Here is a 16,675-nt window from a genome sequence, read left to right as displayed (position 1 = left end):
AACTGTTATGGTCTTCTAGTAGGGATTAGGCCCCATGCTAGCCTAGTAAGGGTTAGGTATTCATGTTATTGTGTGATTACACATAGCTTAGAACAGTTATAGATGTATTGATTCAAAATCGTGTTCTTCCTCGTATAGTTCTCTCTCATTATTATTCCTTATGATTAACATTTATAGCATATAGACAGGCGGCCTAGTTTTTACGACCAACCTACCTAACGTCAGAAATAGCGTAGCTTGGTCTAAAGTGAAACCTAAGACTTACAGAACAAGAGTTATATTTTGATCGTTTTAGGCGAGCAATGCCGCGGGCAGTGACACGGCGCGCGTGCGGCTTGAGGTGTCAGCGGACGAGGCCCCCACCGGCGAAGACCCGCCCACCTTCCTGCGCCGCCTGCAGGACCTCACCGTGAAAGTGGGCACCAGGACACGCTTTCTCGTCGAGATACTGAGTAACACTGAGTGCAAGGTACGTACTTATTCAGGTTTTAATGTCGGATATGTATAGCGGGACTTATATTATATTAGATAGCAGAGGCAAAGGTTGTAAATATTATATTCAAAAGGTAACGCTAGAAAAAAAATTGCTTTAACATATCGCGGCTAATTTAACAAAAAACAAAGACTAAGGCAAAAGTTAATAAACCTAAAGGGGAAGCCGGTGGGAATCGGATGGTATAGAAGCTTCGCCATTGGTAGATAGACCATGGCCCCAAAACTCGAAGAACGAAATGAAAAAATTAAGGTTAAAAAATGATTATTACCAATAAAACAATGTTACTTTAGAACAATATTTGATTTATGTAATATGACTAATATAAATACAGCAATCGTTGTGTTACCCGTCTAATACATTTGCATTTTACTAAAGTAATTTCTTGTTTACGATGAGATATTTGGCAGTGAGTCTTGAATATATTAAATGAATGCACATTATTGATAAAATTGACGACATCGCTCCAGATTTGTATCATAATAAAACATAAAAATAACAAAGACTTAAAAGGATAATAATTGAGACAGAAAAGCATCGGCTTTTCCAACCGAGTCAAAGCTGAACGCGAATAGGTGTTGCAAATATCTCTTCAGAAACCGACACGCGTATAAACCGCGTTGGGCTGGTTTAGAATCTAGATTTGCGTAAATCGTCTAGATTTAGTGTTTTGTGGGGTAATATATGAAGTACTAATGTAAGGTAGGCAGTAATTATACAGGCCGTTTAAACCATTAATAAATCTTTATGTTAGAAACTCAGTTCCTCCGTTCTCTGAAACCTATTCCTTTAAGGGACGCGTATCCACCAATTATTTGATATGGTGGACGTTTATGAGCCGCGATAAACAGCCTATACTTTAAGGAGATAAGCCTAACTGTAGAGGCATATGTTTATTCAAAACTTTTTTGAAATTGTAACAAATAAGTAAACTGAGAAGAAACGAAAAATGAGATCGTTCTGCGTAGATCGGACCGTCACCAGCAATTTTTTTTATACAAAAATAAAGAAACATGTGTAATTGGAAAATGTAAATAGGATATAGTAACTTTGACTATTGGGATGTTGATGTAGACCTACAGTTTAGTCCGCCGTGTGATTATGAAGGCTGTAATCTTCGAAACTTCGAGACAAAAATATAACATAAAAAACCGTGATAAAATCCGAATTCTAGTTTTATTTCGATATCTAACATTCATAAGAAAGTAAATTTAAGATAAACATAAGATATCATTATGAAATTAGTATTATATAGGTATAATGTACCGACTTCTATTTTGTTAGTTATAGCAGGTTGTGTTTTGAGTTTTGAATCTAGTTTTAAAAAAAATTTCAATTCGTTTTCTCCACTCCAGAGTTTCAAAAAATAATCTGCCAAATAAAAAATAAACTATTTAAATGCAAAAGTGGCAGTGAAGTATAATCATTGAGATTTGCCACATCAGAAATGTCGCTAAAGTAAAAGATATTTGCGGGTTGCCGACCAGCAGCTAAGCTAAGATAGTTTGTTTGCTCACTGTTGAGAAGATAACGCATAGTATACGGTATAGGTTTTTGGGACGAGGCAATAAGGGTAGCTACCTTAACCTATTTGAAAAGATAGATAAAATGTAATATTAATTAATATGTTATGCGGTTGGTGTACTAAAATCAATGAGTAAATAGAAACACTGTTACATACTGTTCTTTAATAAACGACCCCAATCCAATATTCAATCCGATTCCGAGAAGGAGCCAATCAAAATAACTCATTTGTAAATGTCAAAAACATCTTTGTTCTGATTGGTCCATTTTTGTGGTCGTTCGAAAAATCTATTGGAATCGTTTATTGAAAACGGCGGTTAGGAAAACCAAGTCAAACTAAGAGTAAAATGGTACGGCGAAAAAACGGACTGAGTGAAAAATTCTTAATTTCTGGTCATCTTTCGCGTATAACACTTTTGACTTAAACTGTTTTAATATGTTGTGAAGACTTTAAAATATTCTTTACTTAATATACATATATTTTTACAATTATTTGTTAAAAATAGAAAGTTTTAATATGAATCGCGATCAGAAAAAATAAAAGAGTTTTACTTTTCAGAATGCTTCTTTTCAGGTGCCGTATTTTTTAAATATTTCTTTCGTAATCTATTGAATAATATGCAGCATTTTAGATCTATTCTATATAGAAAACAGTTTATTTTCTGCGACTCTGCACCTTATTGCCCTTTGCTTGGCACGGACTTCCTTCACTACTGAGAGGGTTTAGGCTTTAATCCACTAGGTATAGCACAAGATGGCCGACTTTATATATACCTTCGAAATTCTTTTGGAGAATTTTCAGGTATGTAGGTTTCCTCACGATGTTTTCTTTCGCCATTAAACAGAACGATAATTGAAGTAAATTTGTAAATTTAGAGGTTTGTGAGTCTTCTGTTATTGACCAACGGTCATTTATCTCAGCATGTTTGGTTGAAAATTAAAAGGTCTAGGTGTCAGTTACGTAAAAATTAAAAAAAGCTTTATAAATTTAATAGTTACTTAAGCAGCTGTAATTTCCTCTGCTTGTAGGAATCTAGACAGTGTATTTAAAACTTACAGTGGCTTCATGACATTTATTAATACTAACATTTATATCTAACGTTCGTGATAAACCTAGTTTAAAGTTAGTTTATATTTTCTTTATTTAGTTTTAAATTTATGCACCGTACGCACAACTATCTGTCAATGTATAGTTTTGGTAGTTGCATCAACAGCATTAGTTTTGATGTGATACGTCTGATCAATGGCTGCTTCTTTTCCGTTATAGTTGGTTATATATTTTCTAGTCTTTATTTTTCAACACTCGTATCAGTGATTATCACTTGTGACAAATATACAACCTATTTTTTTCAATTCACGGCTTTGTATATGAAGGTAGGCATGTACAATTCGAACCACCGTCAAAAAACCCAGAATCTTCCGTACAGAGTCCTAATTAGTTAAGCGATGCCTCTACTGATAATTTGTAGGAAACAAACCCGCAAGTTGACAGCAATAGATGGTATTAAGGGAAGTTTATGTTCCTCGTAAACTCAGGACGGAAAGGGAGGAGTGGGGTCGGTGCATCCTTGACCGACTGCTCTCTGCAACGAGCAGAGAGCTAAAGGTCCGTTTAGACGTTATGCAATTACTATGTTATTATTTTACTCTTTATTAATGGATTGTAAATAGAAGATTAAATACATAAAAGTTGTCAAAACTCATCACAACACAATCATCGCAGCTAAAACAACCGCCGCAACCAACCGCTATACTCTTCAACCCTTTTTTTTTGTAAAAAAAGACAATATTCTTTTGTAAAGCTTTTCAATGCTTTAACACTAGCGGTATTATTTCATTATTAACATGCGACTCAAACAGACACATTCTATAAGCAGGCGGTCACAAATATAAAACTGCTCCAGGAGAAAGAATAGTGGGCGACAATATTTATCAAATAGATTTTTTTTGTTTTAAACGTATTGTAAATATTTCATATACGTCATCAAAATTTTGAATTTTTTATCTGTATCCCTCGCGGCCTAAAACGACGCGATGCCGGCCGCCATTCCTAGTGACGTCATCTCTCATAAACATTATATCATTCACTACAATAAATATGTAGTAACGACTGCATGACATTTTTTGTGGGAAAAGTAACAACTAGCAGATATAAATCGTAGACAATTGTTCTGTTGTAAGGTGCAGGTTAGGTGCCACAACTGTCACGATTGTTTGTATATAAGCGATGACATCACACAGGTATAACGTCACGTGACTACGCGTTTTAGCGCGAAATTATAAATGACAAAAGAAAATCACGGATATTCAATAAATTGAGCATATTTTAACAATAAAAATATAATTCATGCTATAAGTGAATAGTCCTCTATCGTAGTACATACATATTAATAAATTGTCAAACATCCTATTGTGTCAACTGGCGAGGACAATCATCGCTCGTCAGTCGACAATCTCTTTGGACCTCTCACCCCCTACTATCTCAAGCTTTGAGGTCACGTTTCTGTATAAAAGATGCAATGGACAAGCATCTTAAAGTCTAATAGAATTCTCACGTCGCCAGATATTATATCACCACAGAGCACGTTTCATCAAGGATTCTTCCTTACTCCTGGGTATTAAATCTTTTGTTTAAGGCGTTAGTGGGTCTTGGTGTATTGAAGTATGCTATAATTATAATTTGATGGCGTAGGTGTATTGCGGCGGAGTTTGACACCGCTCTGCGATTTCGACTTTGAATCCCAGGTTGGGAAGTGATATCATTTTTATTTTATCAGCCCGGAGTCTGAAATTTGTGCCCGATATAGCGATAGGCTTGCTCCTTATCGCATCATGTGACGGAACACATAAAGCGAACAGTGGGTGTTCTGGTTGCGCTCTGCCTAACCCTTTGGGAATAAGGCGTGATGTGTGTTTTTTTTATTCTTGCCGTGACTTCTAAGGTATGCAGGTTTACTCATATTTTTTCTTCTTCAGCATTAAACAAATGTATGGTTTGTGCGGCGAAGAATCGGTGTGCCTCACAGTAGGTCCACAATCCAATATTCCTACCGGCTTATCTATTCATTTTTAAAGGTGATTTTTATTCTGGCATCCCCACTGCGTCTTTGATAAGGACTAGTGTGCAGATAGAACATCCATAGGGGAGAGATGATTAACCCTCGCCAGTCCTCAGTATGCCAGCCTCTTTGAAAAGGGAGGTGTAACATACTACATATTTATTTCATAATAATAAATGAAGTATTTGTATGTACTTGTATTTATTGTATTTTTTCTATTTATTTTTGCTAAAGAGTTGTTCTTCTTCTTTTATATTATGGCTCTCATGATTTTGCCAATATCGAGTAATAATAGCAGATACAAAAACAAAAAGAGACTATAACAATAGAATTTTACACGAAAAGCGATGTTTGAAAAAAACTAAAGAGTTGTTAATACTATATTATTATAGGGTTGACGTCACTTGGCTGTCAATACGTTAGCTATAATTCAACGCCGAATTGGTTTTACCGATCTTTCAGAATTCAGGGGTAACGATGACTCATTCTCTTTAATATTTACGGTCAAGTTATATTATTTTGCCGTAAATAGAAAAATAATAAATAATTGATAAATAATAAACTTATTTCAAACGCCAAAAAGTTTGCATGCAGTTTTAAATTGGCATTGTTTATTGCAAGTGTATCGTGGTGCCATCTCTTATGCTTCAAGGTAAACTGTAAATAAAAGTATGCTAAGTTGCTTAAGTAATTGTTAGTGGCGAATTCAAAGATGAAGGATGTACTGGATTTTTTATAATGTAATTCATAAAACTGATGTTTAATCATATTAAAAAAAATACAAATCGCGGAGTAAGATCCGATGCGATTTCACTTAAATAAGTGAACTCAAACCCGAATAAAAACAGCACACTGCCGAGAAATAAACTTAATTTGAAGTTTTATATTTAATATGAACCAAAAAAAAAACTGACACTCGATAGTTATGGAAATATTTTCCTAAAATTATTCTGAATAATGATAATATAATCGAAATCCTCCTAAGATTTAGATTGTTGGTATTTGCTCTAAACACGCGTAATATTTAATTGGCTTTATGACATCGCATGGATGATGTTTTATTATATATTATAAACCATGATACTAATGACAAACACTTACTCTCAGTATATCGTTCTTAACAACTGCTGATCAGTTTAATGAAACTAGCTTATGCCTGCCGCTTTGCCCGAAAAAGTTTTTCTAGGGTAAATTTTTTCCCCGGAAAAAGTAGCCTATAGCACTTAGAAGTAATGTAGCTTCCCATTAGTCAAAATAAATCAAAATCGGTCTAGTAGTTCCTAAAATGAATGTCAAACAAACTCTCCAACTTTATAATATTACAGAGTGCTGTTGATAGTTTGTTGTCTCTGTTATAAACTTCGTGCGATAAAAACTTATATATTAGCCTTAGGGTTTAATCTAGGTTTGACATAAGACACCAACTTTGAATCTTCTGACTGTTTCCAGGTTAATTAAAATCTGAGTTGCCACTAATTATACAATTGCTCCATCTACAAACAACTCTACGAGGTACTACTACTACTCTACCGCTTTGGACTGATTAATGTAGAGATTCTTCGGAATGTCTTAGGCGACGCGCAGACTGTCAGATTCATAGTAGAATAGTTAGTAGTGTAACTCAAATTAACAGCGTCTATGCAACGCCTTAGAAAACTCGAGGTGAAATTTTCTTACAACATTAAATGAAAATAAATAAAATAAAATACTTTATTTATCACGTAAGCGAACAAAGTTGCACTTATGATATATCAAAATAATGTATAAGAATAATTATTATTATTTCTATATAGCAATTAAAATTACCTATATACGGACATTTTAAATTAGGATAAAATTTATAAGGAATACAAGGTACCAACCAAAGTAGCAAGTTCGGGCTGGCAAGGATAAATATAATAAGGAACTTACCTATTTAATAATGTGCTATGATTATATTTACAACCTACGACGTAGATTGTTGTAAATACGTTTTGGAACTTTTCGCTTGTTCGAGTTTTTATCGGAATAATAAATTATTTAATATATAAATATATAAGCGGCAATAGCCTAGTTGGGTTTGCAATGGACTGCCGAGACGAATGTTCGCAGGTTCAAATCCCATGGGCACACATATCTTTTCTAAAATGATGTGCATATTCTTTGTGAATTATCGCCTGCTTTAACCTTCTTTACCTAAGAAGTTTTCAGTAGGAATTTTGAGGGTGTGTGAAGACTACCAATCCATACTAGGCCCAGCGTGGTGGACTAAGGCGTAATCCCTCTCAGTAGTATAGACCCGTGCCCGCCAGTGGGACAGTATAATACAGGGCTGAAATGAATTAATAAAAAAAACCTTGTAAAAAGTTAAATGTTTGTAACGATGTTTCTCCTGACTGGGTGCTAATTTGCCGGGGGCTCGCGCTCTATCACATTTACAAATGTTTGCTTGCAAACTTGGAGCTATTACAACTCAGGGGCTCCGTATCATTGCTAGTTACGCCCCTGGAATTTAATACTAATATTATTTAATCATTCTGGGAATCATGACGTAGACTTTAGTGCAGTGTAGTTCGCGGTAAAGTAGTAGTAATGTTTTACTTAATGGATAAGTAGTTTCTATGAATCAATGAATGATGGAACTTATGAACGTAGAGGCTTTCTTCCTTCTCTTGTACCTCTATCTAAGTGCCAGGGCTAAGTAAATGCTGCTTTTTTAATTGGAGAGACACTCCTTTTAGATATGTGAACTTCTCTTTAGACCCTGTAAGAGTTTCAGTCTTAGATTATGGTCTCAAGTCACGGACTAATATTTATAAAATTTTTAGGAACAATAAAATTTGGAGCCACATATACTTTAGAAAGTTTTATAATAATCGTACCTATTTTCTTACCTATTTTAGAAATCAAAAATAGATAAGAAAATACGTTTGTTCATTTCATTCCAAAATAAACCCGTAAATAAAAATCTTTGAAGCCGAATTTTTACTTTATAAATCAGTTTATTAAGTCGAAAGTAAATTATAGATTGTTTACACACCGTGCGTGTCTGAGTCAATAACATGTTATAAATAGGACAACGGATGTGGCCGGCAGTGGGCAAAAATAGAGGAATTATGTCATTGGGGCGGTGGCGCATTCCTTCATCTCAAGGTTTCCGCTTTGGTTCGCGTTCGTCTCTTATCTTTTCTATTGGTATTTCGGCTAGTCCCAGAATGTCTTCGAATTTATATTCTTTTTCTGATCCTATTTAATTTCAGCGGGCTTATGAGATTATGTCATCATGAACTGTATTGTTAATTATGTGTGTGTTTCTTTTCATTTTATACTTTTTTTGTTGTATTTATGTGTGTAGAGAAATTAATGGTTTAAATGGTTTAAATAAAGTCAAATCAAATCTGTTTCTCAGTTTTTACATATATTTTTTTACAAGTCACATTTACATTTATACAAAGTAGCTTATTTCGCCTATAGCTGGTGCATCGCTGTCTCCTCATTAATTCATTGAACGTATTGACGGAGCGGTTGTCTTTAGTATAAATGCACAAGCCGATCGAAGCAAATTAGAGCGTTAATAATTCAGCTTCACGTGCTCCGAATATTACAGGCCAGGTCTGGGCCGCAGCCCTGAACTAATTGTAAATGTTCTTTGTTACTTGGGCAACTAAAATTTAAAATATGCGCGTTATACCATCACCAAAAAGTTATCTACAGTGGTTCACTAGATTTGAAAGGTCATTTTGACCTTGTTGATATTTTGTATATATACTGAAAAGTAAGTAGTGCTACAAATTAATAATAATGTCAGCCCTGTATTATATACTGTCCTACTGTTGGGCACGTCATGTTGGGCAGTCCACCACGCTGGCCTATTACGGATTGGCTTCATATACCTTCAAAATTTCTATACAGAACTTCTCGGTATGTAGGTTTTCTTATGATGTTTTCTTTCGCGCTAAAAGCAAGCGATAATTCACAAGGAATACACAAATAACTAGAAAAGTCAGAGCTATGTGCCCTTGGGTTTTGAACCTGCAGACATTCATCTCGGCAGTCCGTTCCACAACCAACTAGGCTATCGCTGCTCCTTATTGTGTTAGATTTCGGATGACCCAAATTTATGTTTAATCCACTTTAAGGCACTATTTCTGATAATAGTGTTTTTATGAAGATAGCCTAAATTAAATTAATTTTGTCGGTTAACTATACTATATAGTGCGCTCGGTCATGCACGGGGGGACATTCGTCGCGGCCCTAGGCACACAGTTAAGTGTGCATACCTCATGGTTGCCAATTCACATTGAGGCCTATAAGGGCTCGCGAACAGTTCCTAGCCTTTACCCTCCTCCCATCCCAAGAAGTTTCCTTATTCTTCCCCCACACTTCCTTCCCAGCTATTCGTTCCATCTTTCCTCCAGGACCCTAGAGTCGCCAAGCCGGGGGATTACAGTATCCCGTTCGCGGTCATAACTGCAGGGTCCGATACCCCTAAAAAAAGCCACAAATGTTTTATATCACGTTATGCGGATCTTTTTGAGAGACAACTGAGCTTTAGTATTGAGACTTTATTTTCTTTTGAATGAGCATTCTGAGCTTTTAGTTTCTCAGTTTTATAAAATAAAAAGTATGCTAAAAGCTGTATGTTTATAGTTTACAAACAAAACTAAAACTTAAATAAGGAAAGAAAAATCGAGTTGGTCCCGCCAAACATCTTCGAGAAGTAATTTCACTCAACCAAAGGAAATGTACAAACCTCGCCATTTTTCCTTAAACGAACAAACTGAATCACAAGACGCTGCAAAACGAAGTTTGCTGCGGCAGATAATTTCCGGCGAGAGACAGAACTTCAGGAATTTCGCGAACATCACGGTTTTTCCTCTATTTATGGGTAGGTAATGTCAGCAAGTATAGTTTGTAACATCGTTAGTTTGTTATTAAAAGTTTCTATGTTATATTTGATTTGCAAATTGAATTACATATTCAGGGTTTCAACATTTATTTGTATGAAAATTAACAATAAAAAAGAGTAAGGACAAATATATAGCTAGAAAAAAATGCAACGTTTGTGAACGTCTGTCCGATGCAAAGAAAAATGCCTCAAATGTGTATCGTCGACGCAGTAGACCGCGCACTGGCCGGTTCAGTTTCACGCCCTTTTTCTTTTTTTTTCGCAAGACTGATGTCGTTACCCATGTCATTGTGACGTTGCAGTTATGCCACGCATTCCGGTGTTCTATTATTTTGCTAATTATAAAAAAAGAATGCTTTATTCATCACGTATGCGAACATAGTTGCACATATGATAAGTATATGAGAATATTTAATTATTACTTAATTAAATTAGCTTATATAAACAAAGACAATTTATATTGAAAATAAAATAAATAAACTTAGTAAACAAAGAAGCCAGCTCGGGCTAGCAGGGAAGAAGAAATTAAATGATGTATATATGTATTTTTAAATAAGCAATAAGGGAGAAACGCGTCGCGATCCTCACCGATTAGGACAATAAAAGCCCTAACCTAGCTAACCTACCAGCCTTTCACTAACTACCTAAGCGATGACTACCCGAAGAAGAAAGACAGAAAGAAACTCCGGGCTTTATTTTTTGTCATCAACTGTCCATTCTTTTATAATATTATTATCAAATATATTTTTTTATATACAAAGGCTGATTAATTATATAAGCTAATACACGCACATCACCGTAAAAGTGCGGAGAAAATCCACATAAAAGTATTTAACAATAACTAAATATTAACGAAAAAAAAAATTATATGGCATTATGTTGTCTTTTCCTTTTAAAACAATCCAATAATCCCAAATAATTAGTTATTAAATATATTAGTTAATAAAGGGGGAACCATGCATTATTGCCTTTTGTAATTAATACCAACATGCAAATATTTAATCTCATTTTTGCAACATAAGTAAAAATTAACAAAGGATCTTATAATAAGGAGCCACTGATTTAGCAAGGCTATATGAACTTCAGATTATTCAATAAGCAACATATGTTATTCAATCGGTGTTACGACTTCAAACTATTTTAGTAACTATTATGTTAGCACTAAGCTTCAATATATGTTTTGGATATTGAAGCGAAGTTACAAAGCATAGCTTTATGTAAATATTATATGGTTGGAATAGAGGTGGATTTTTTTTTCAAAAAGGGCGAATTTTTAAACTGAAGCCGTATAAATGCGTGTTTAAACGATTCATGTACGGGTTTTATTTTATTGAAATATCAATTTTACATTTGCAATCTTTCTGTAGGTATGACTTAGTAATTAAAATTATTAATTATTCTGATGGGCTATTGAGCAATATCGAGCGTTATCGAGCAAATAATTTTGTTGCAATATATTTAAAAATTAAACAAGCATAGGTACTTTGAAGATTGATGAGAGAGTAAACGAAACAAAAATAATACGTAAAGACATGAACAAATTTTATATATGTCAGTTAATTTTTACGTTAGTGTCAAGACATTGACACTACCTCACAGTTGTTGACACAAGTCTGTCAGTTTCACGGTGAAGTGTTTTAGGACAACTACTTGACATTGTTAGTGCCACACCTAACTGTATTTAAAAGTTAAGTTTGATTCAAATTAAATAATGCTAAAGGTCAACTTACCCCACTCTACTTCTTCCTAAAGTATGTTTTCATTTTCAGCATAGCTATCGAAATGTTAATAAAAAAGGTTTCAGCTAACTTCGGCTACAAATATAAACCCTAACTCAGCAATATAAGTCTCCTTTTCGCACAAATCGAGTAGCCTTTGACAGGTTAGCCGATCTGCTCGATCATTCATTAATTCCTTTGACACCTCATCTAATTGACGGCCCGTGATGAATTGCGATTTATTCGAATATTGGTTACGACCGTCAATTTATTTTCTATGATTATGCATTTTTCGGCATTTACATCCATGTAGTAAAAATTACAATTACTTCAAAAAGGGGCTTATACAAATTAACAATATAAAACGAAATAACCTATACGAATACAAAACAATTCTCACAAATTATAGTTTTACTTCTCTTACTTTTTTAAGTAATTAGATATTATGTCGACTGGCGGGAGGTCAACATCTTTTTTTTTCCTAACTAGCTCTGTCCTTTGGGACAATTTTGCCAACGTCAAGTAAGATGGATACGCTATAAACTTCTTGGTATACACATGTAGAAAAAAGAAAACGATGTAAGAATTCAGATGACGTCAAAGTAGAAACAAGCAACAAAACCGAAGAACGATGACAAACTTCAGAGATGAATAACAACATGGATAAGAATGTAGGAATACCAACATTAGAAAGAGAGACAGTGAGAGAAGAAAAAAGAAGGACCCCGAGAGAAGGACTTAATATATTGAATACTATAGTTTAATATTATTCATAAGAATGAATTTTGATAAAATTTCAATAAATGGGGAATGAACCCAAGCAGTTAGAGTTTGTGGGGCGTGGAATATAAAACATCTCTCTTTAGTTAACACTCTATCTATACCCTACTACAGAGGTGGACATTGTTGTCATTGTATAAAAATACAGGCACCTATCATTAATTGTTTCTATACGAGAATCGAACCCACACCCTGAGGATATTACCTCTCGATGACAAATAAACGTCCAAGGTAGACTGTAACCAGTCAATTATATTACCTATTTTAATAACTGCAGGGTAAGGAAAAGCTTTAAAGCTTCCCATTTCTACGAATCTTACATCTTGCTACTGTTATAAATGTCAAAGTTCAAATACTGAATTAACTTAAACTTTACAACTAACTTCACCAAAACATTTTCTCGATATTCAGGTATTAGCCGGTCAAGCAACTAAAATTATTTGAATGAAATTCCCAATATGGATCGATAACGAAAATGTAATATTGAAATCATGGTTCACAAATATTTTCCTACAAGATATTTTTACTGGGGCGTAGCAAGATATGAGAGTTCAGTATATTTTGTTTTACGTCAATACTTTGTAATTAAAGGTGATGGATGGTGTTCCTGCTGTTTATGGGCGGTCGTATCACTTATCACCAGGCGAACGTCAAGCTCGTCTCGTCATTCAAAGCAATAAAAAGTCATATAACATGGTAATAGTTACAAGTATGGAACGGTAAAATAGATTAACAAAAAAATAATAGCTAAACCCTAATTGCAACTCAATGGCAACTAATCGTGTTATATTACAAAATGCTAGGGATTTTTAAGTTCGGAATAGTTATAGCCATAACGAAATCTCATCATCAGAACTTATTTCTAATCTTAAAGTGACGTGACATGTCTGATGCGGGTCAGATCGGCTATTTCTCACCTCGCTGACCTTGTATATTTAAATATTGGATAGTTTTTTATATCTGAATATTTTGTTTCGATATGTCATATTTATTTCCTTTAATAAACAATACTTTAATACCTATTCTCTTAGAAAGTAGTTTCCATATTTTCATCTCTCCAGTGTGTGGCGACAGCTCAACGTTTTTTATTTTTGCAGGTAACATGGTACCGCAACGAGAGGCGTCTCCTGGAGGCGGAGCGGGTGTCTCTGGCCCGCGATGGTAACTTCTGGTGTGCCGACGTGGCCGCCGTCAGCGTCGATGATGCCGGCCGCTGGACCTGCACCGCTGAGAACGCGGGCGGCCGCGCCAGCTGCTCCGCTCATCTTAATGTGCTTGGTAATCTCGCTTTAAATTCATATTAATTTTTCAAGAAGCGGTGATAGCCTAGTTGGGTGTGGAATGGATTGCCGAGACGAATGTCTGCAGGTTCAAATCCCAAGGGCACACACCTCTGACTTTTCTAAAAAATGATGTGTATTCTTTTTGAATTATCGCTTGCTTTAACGGTGAAGGAAAACATCGTGAGGAAACCTGCATACCTGAGAAATTCTGTATAGGAACTTTTGAGCGTGTGTGAAGTCTACCAATCCGCACTGGGCCAGCGTGGTGGAATAAGGCCTAATCCCTCTCAGTGGTACCTAGAGGAGGCCCGTGCCTAACAGTGGGACAGTATATAATACAGGGCTGATATTATGATTATATTTCTCCAGTCATTTTGTAACATAATTTTAAATGTGTATTAATCTTCTTGACACTTTACAATAGTTTATTCTAACTGTAGACGTAAAAACACAAAACTGCAACATCACCCACTGTTACAAAAAGGTACGGTACAGTCTCGAAAACACTATTGCGCGCTAAACTACAGCGTGCTCAAAAAATGAGAAAACTTAAACCGCGATTGATTGAATGTTCGGTCTTCATATTCATTTGTATAGTTTTAGCACGATGTTCGCAAAGGTGGCTAGTATGTTTCATTTAGTAACGCAATTTCGGGATAATCCTATATACAGCTGAGCATGGGCTTCATTTAATATTTAAAAGGACAAATGTCAGTTTAACTAAAAACACTGCTACAACTGGAAGTTTCATAGTGTAGTGTTTCTAGCCAACTAATTGCAACTAGGGAACGAGAGCAGGATAACTCCTTGTATTGATATTTGACACTGTATTTTTATCGAGGGACCTATTTTACATGCGGTGGTCGATGCCTGCATGTAACTAATAAAAATATGCGCAAAGAAATAAAGATAAATGACAGAGTAAATTAAAAAAAAAAATGTAATAATCACTCAACGTGTGAATTGTGCTAGCTACTTGTTTGATCTATCTTATCAGTTAGTACTTGTGAATACGATGTTTAAGTATAATCCGTTTTCCATTCATAGTTGAAACCTGGCTTAGACAGGCGAAAATACGTAGATGGCAAAAATTGTATAAATTTGTATTGGAGCGACATTTATGATGACCAATTCTTATAGCTTACACTGTTGACCAAACTAAATATTAACTTAAATATTTCTCGTCCGCAGTACCGAAGGCCTACAAACGTCCAGAATTCGTGGAGGAGCTCCGCGCGCTGCTGACGGAGCTGGGCACCGTCTCACTCGAGTGCAAGGTGGTGGGAGTACCCACGCCTGTGCTGCGCTGGTTCAAGGTACCCACTACCTAGCTTAGGGGCGACTACCTTTTTAAGAAAGCACTGCCCAGCCTAACAGCGAATGATTATTTCTATCAACCAATCTATCGATTTGGGGAAACCCAAAAACTGAGCTAATTAGCTGAGTAATTGACGATATATAGTTCTTAAGTCTGATTTTTCCGGGATAGTGAAATTATTCTTGTCTTTGAAGACATGTTAATGAGTCTACCTTCAAAATCGTTACGTTAATCTGGACAACCTATTCATGAAGTCAAAATAAACAACAAAATCGATTCAAGTCTAAAGGCACAAAATGATATAAAATATAAATGTTTTACATTTAAGCTGCGAAAATATAGAAAGCTCATGAAAATACTCGTGCAAAAGTCAACACGCGCATCGGTTACAAATGCATACAAGCTTAGGAGAATACCTTTGATATAAAATAATATACTTCAATTCTATTACCTCGAGCGAAATGAATGTAGTGCGCACTGCGCAAGGCTGCACTTGACTCTTGTTAAGAGAAAATGTAGCTATTCCACGTTTATTAGTGTACGAGGGGTTCAAATGTGATAACTGATTCCGCGCGGAATTATTTCTAGGCGCCAAATCATTTTGTATCGTTAGTGCCTAGTGTGGATCAGTAAAAGGTGAAATTTTCTGAAAAGGAACCTGATATAGATACTAATATGTATTGATCGTTCTAATGATAATTAGATTCAACGTAAAAGGAAGCCAGCGGGCATCGGGTATATGGACCTTCACCACTGATGTGCCCTAAACACATTTGAAGTATCGTTAGTATGTCTATTTTGGTGGTTAAATAACAATATAGGCTTCAAGTATCTTTAGAACTATGTGGTATTGGTAAAAAAAAAGGTTAGATAATAAGGAATCAATACCTATATTAGGCACTATTATACCTTAATTCATTATAATTTGTTATGATCATCGAATAAGATATTATTAACATTTTGTTTATGATTTGAAAGTTTCCGCGCGGAATCTGTACCAACTAGGAATGTGGCCCCATGTTGTTATTAATTTTGTTCAAAGTAACTTTGTTAGAGAGATGGTGTTGCCAGGATTGTCTTTATTTAAAATTCCGGGTTTTGAAGGAAAATATGTCTCTCGTATACCTGAGATTTGACTATTTCTTCCACATGAAATTAGGTAATTATATGACAAAATTCTTCTGGGTAGGTATTAGTCTTTGCAGCTAAGTGCGTTGTGTTTTTGTTTTGCAATGAGAGATGTTGTGAGGTAAAATGATTAGATATTGAAGACATATTTTCATGACTAGTACATTATACTAAAAATAAGTAATTATACATTTAAAATGGGTAGTTGAATATTAAACAGTCGTATCATAGGTATATTTGTTTCGCCACTCGTTTAACAACGATTATCATGGAAACCTTTTTAGTTTAGCACTCCACCTTAATTTCTCTGCGCCTGTTATCTAGGGATATTGTCTATCAACAAAGGATGCTCGTCATATTAAATTGGTTCGTTAAAGGGAAAGGAGAATCACGGGTAATTTCAACCCTGGCAACACTCTTCAAGGCCCACACGTGTGACCTTGAACGTTGGTTCACTGTCATTGCCAACATGCCTGCTAGCATT

At 35.2% G+C, this 16,675-nt stretch overlaps 1 protein-coding gene across 6 annotated transcripts in view; it reads left to right on the top strand.

Annotated features, from left to right (window-relative positions):
- LOC115440530 (titin homolog) overlaps positions 1–16,675 on the top strand; it is a 131,723-nt gene that overhangs the window by 60,754 nt on the left and 54,294 nt on the right. For all 6 annotated transcript variants that reach the window (XM_037443752.1, XM_037443750.1, XM_037443755.1 and 3 more), the window contains exons 3-5: positions 296–469; positions 13,560–13,740; positions 14,937–15,061. In XM_037443752.1, coding sequence (XP_037299649.1) covers positions 296–469; positions 13,560–13,740; positions 14,937–15,061 — 480 coding nt within the window. The remainder of the gene's footprint in view (positions 1–295; positions 470–13,559; positions 13,741–14,936; positions 15,062–16,675) is intronic.

This window comes from Manduca sexta, chromosome 27 (assembly GCF_014839805.1).
Source record: "Manduca sexta isolate Smith_Timp_Sample1 chromosome 27, JHU_Msex_v1.0, whole genome shotgun sequence".
NCBI classification, from domain to species: domain Eukaryota; kingdom Metazoa; phylum Arthropoda; class Insecta; order Lepidoptera; family Sphingidae; genus Manduca; species Manduca sexta.
This window is presented reverse-complemented; position numbering and strand designations above follow the sequence as displayed.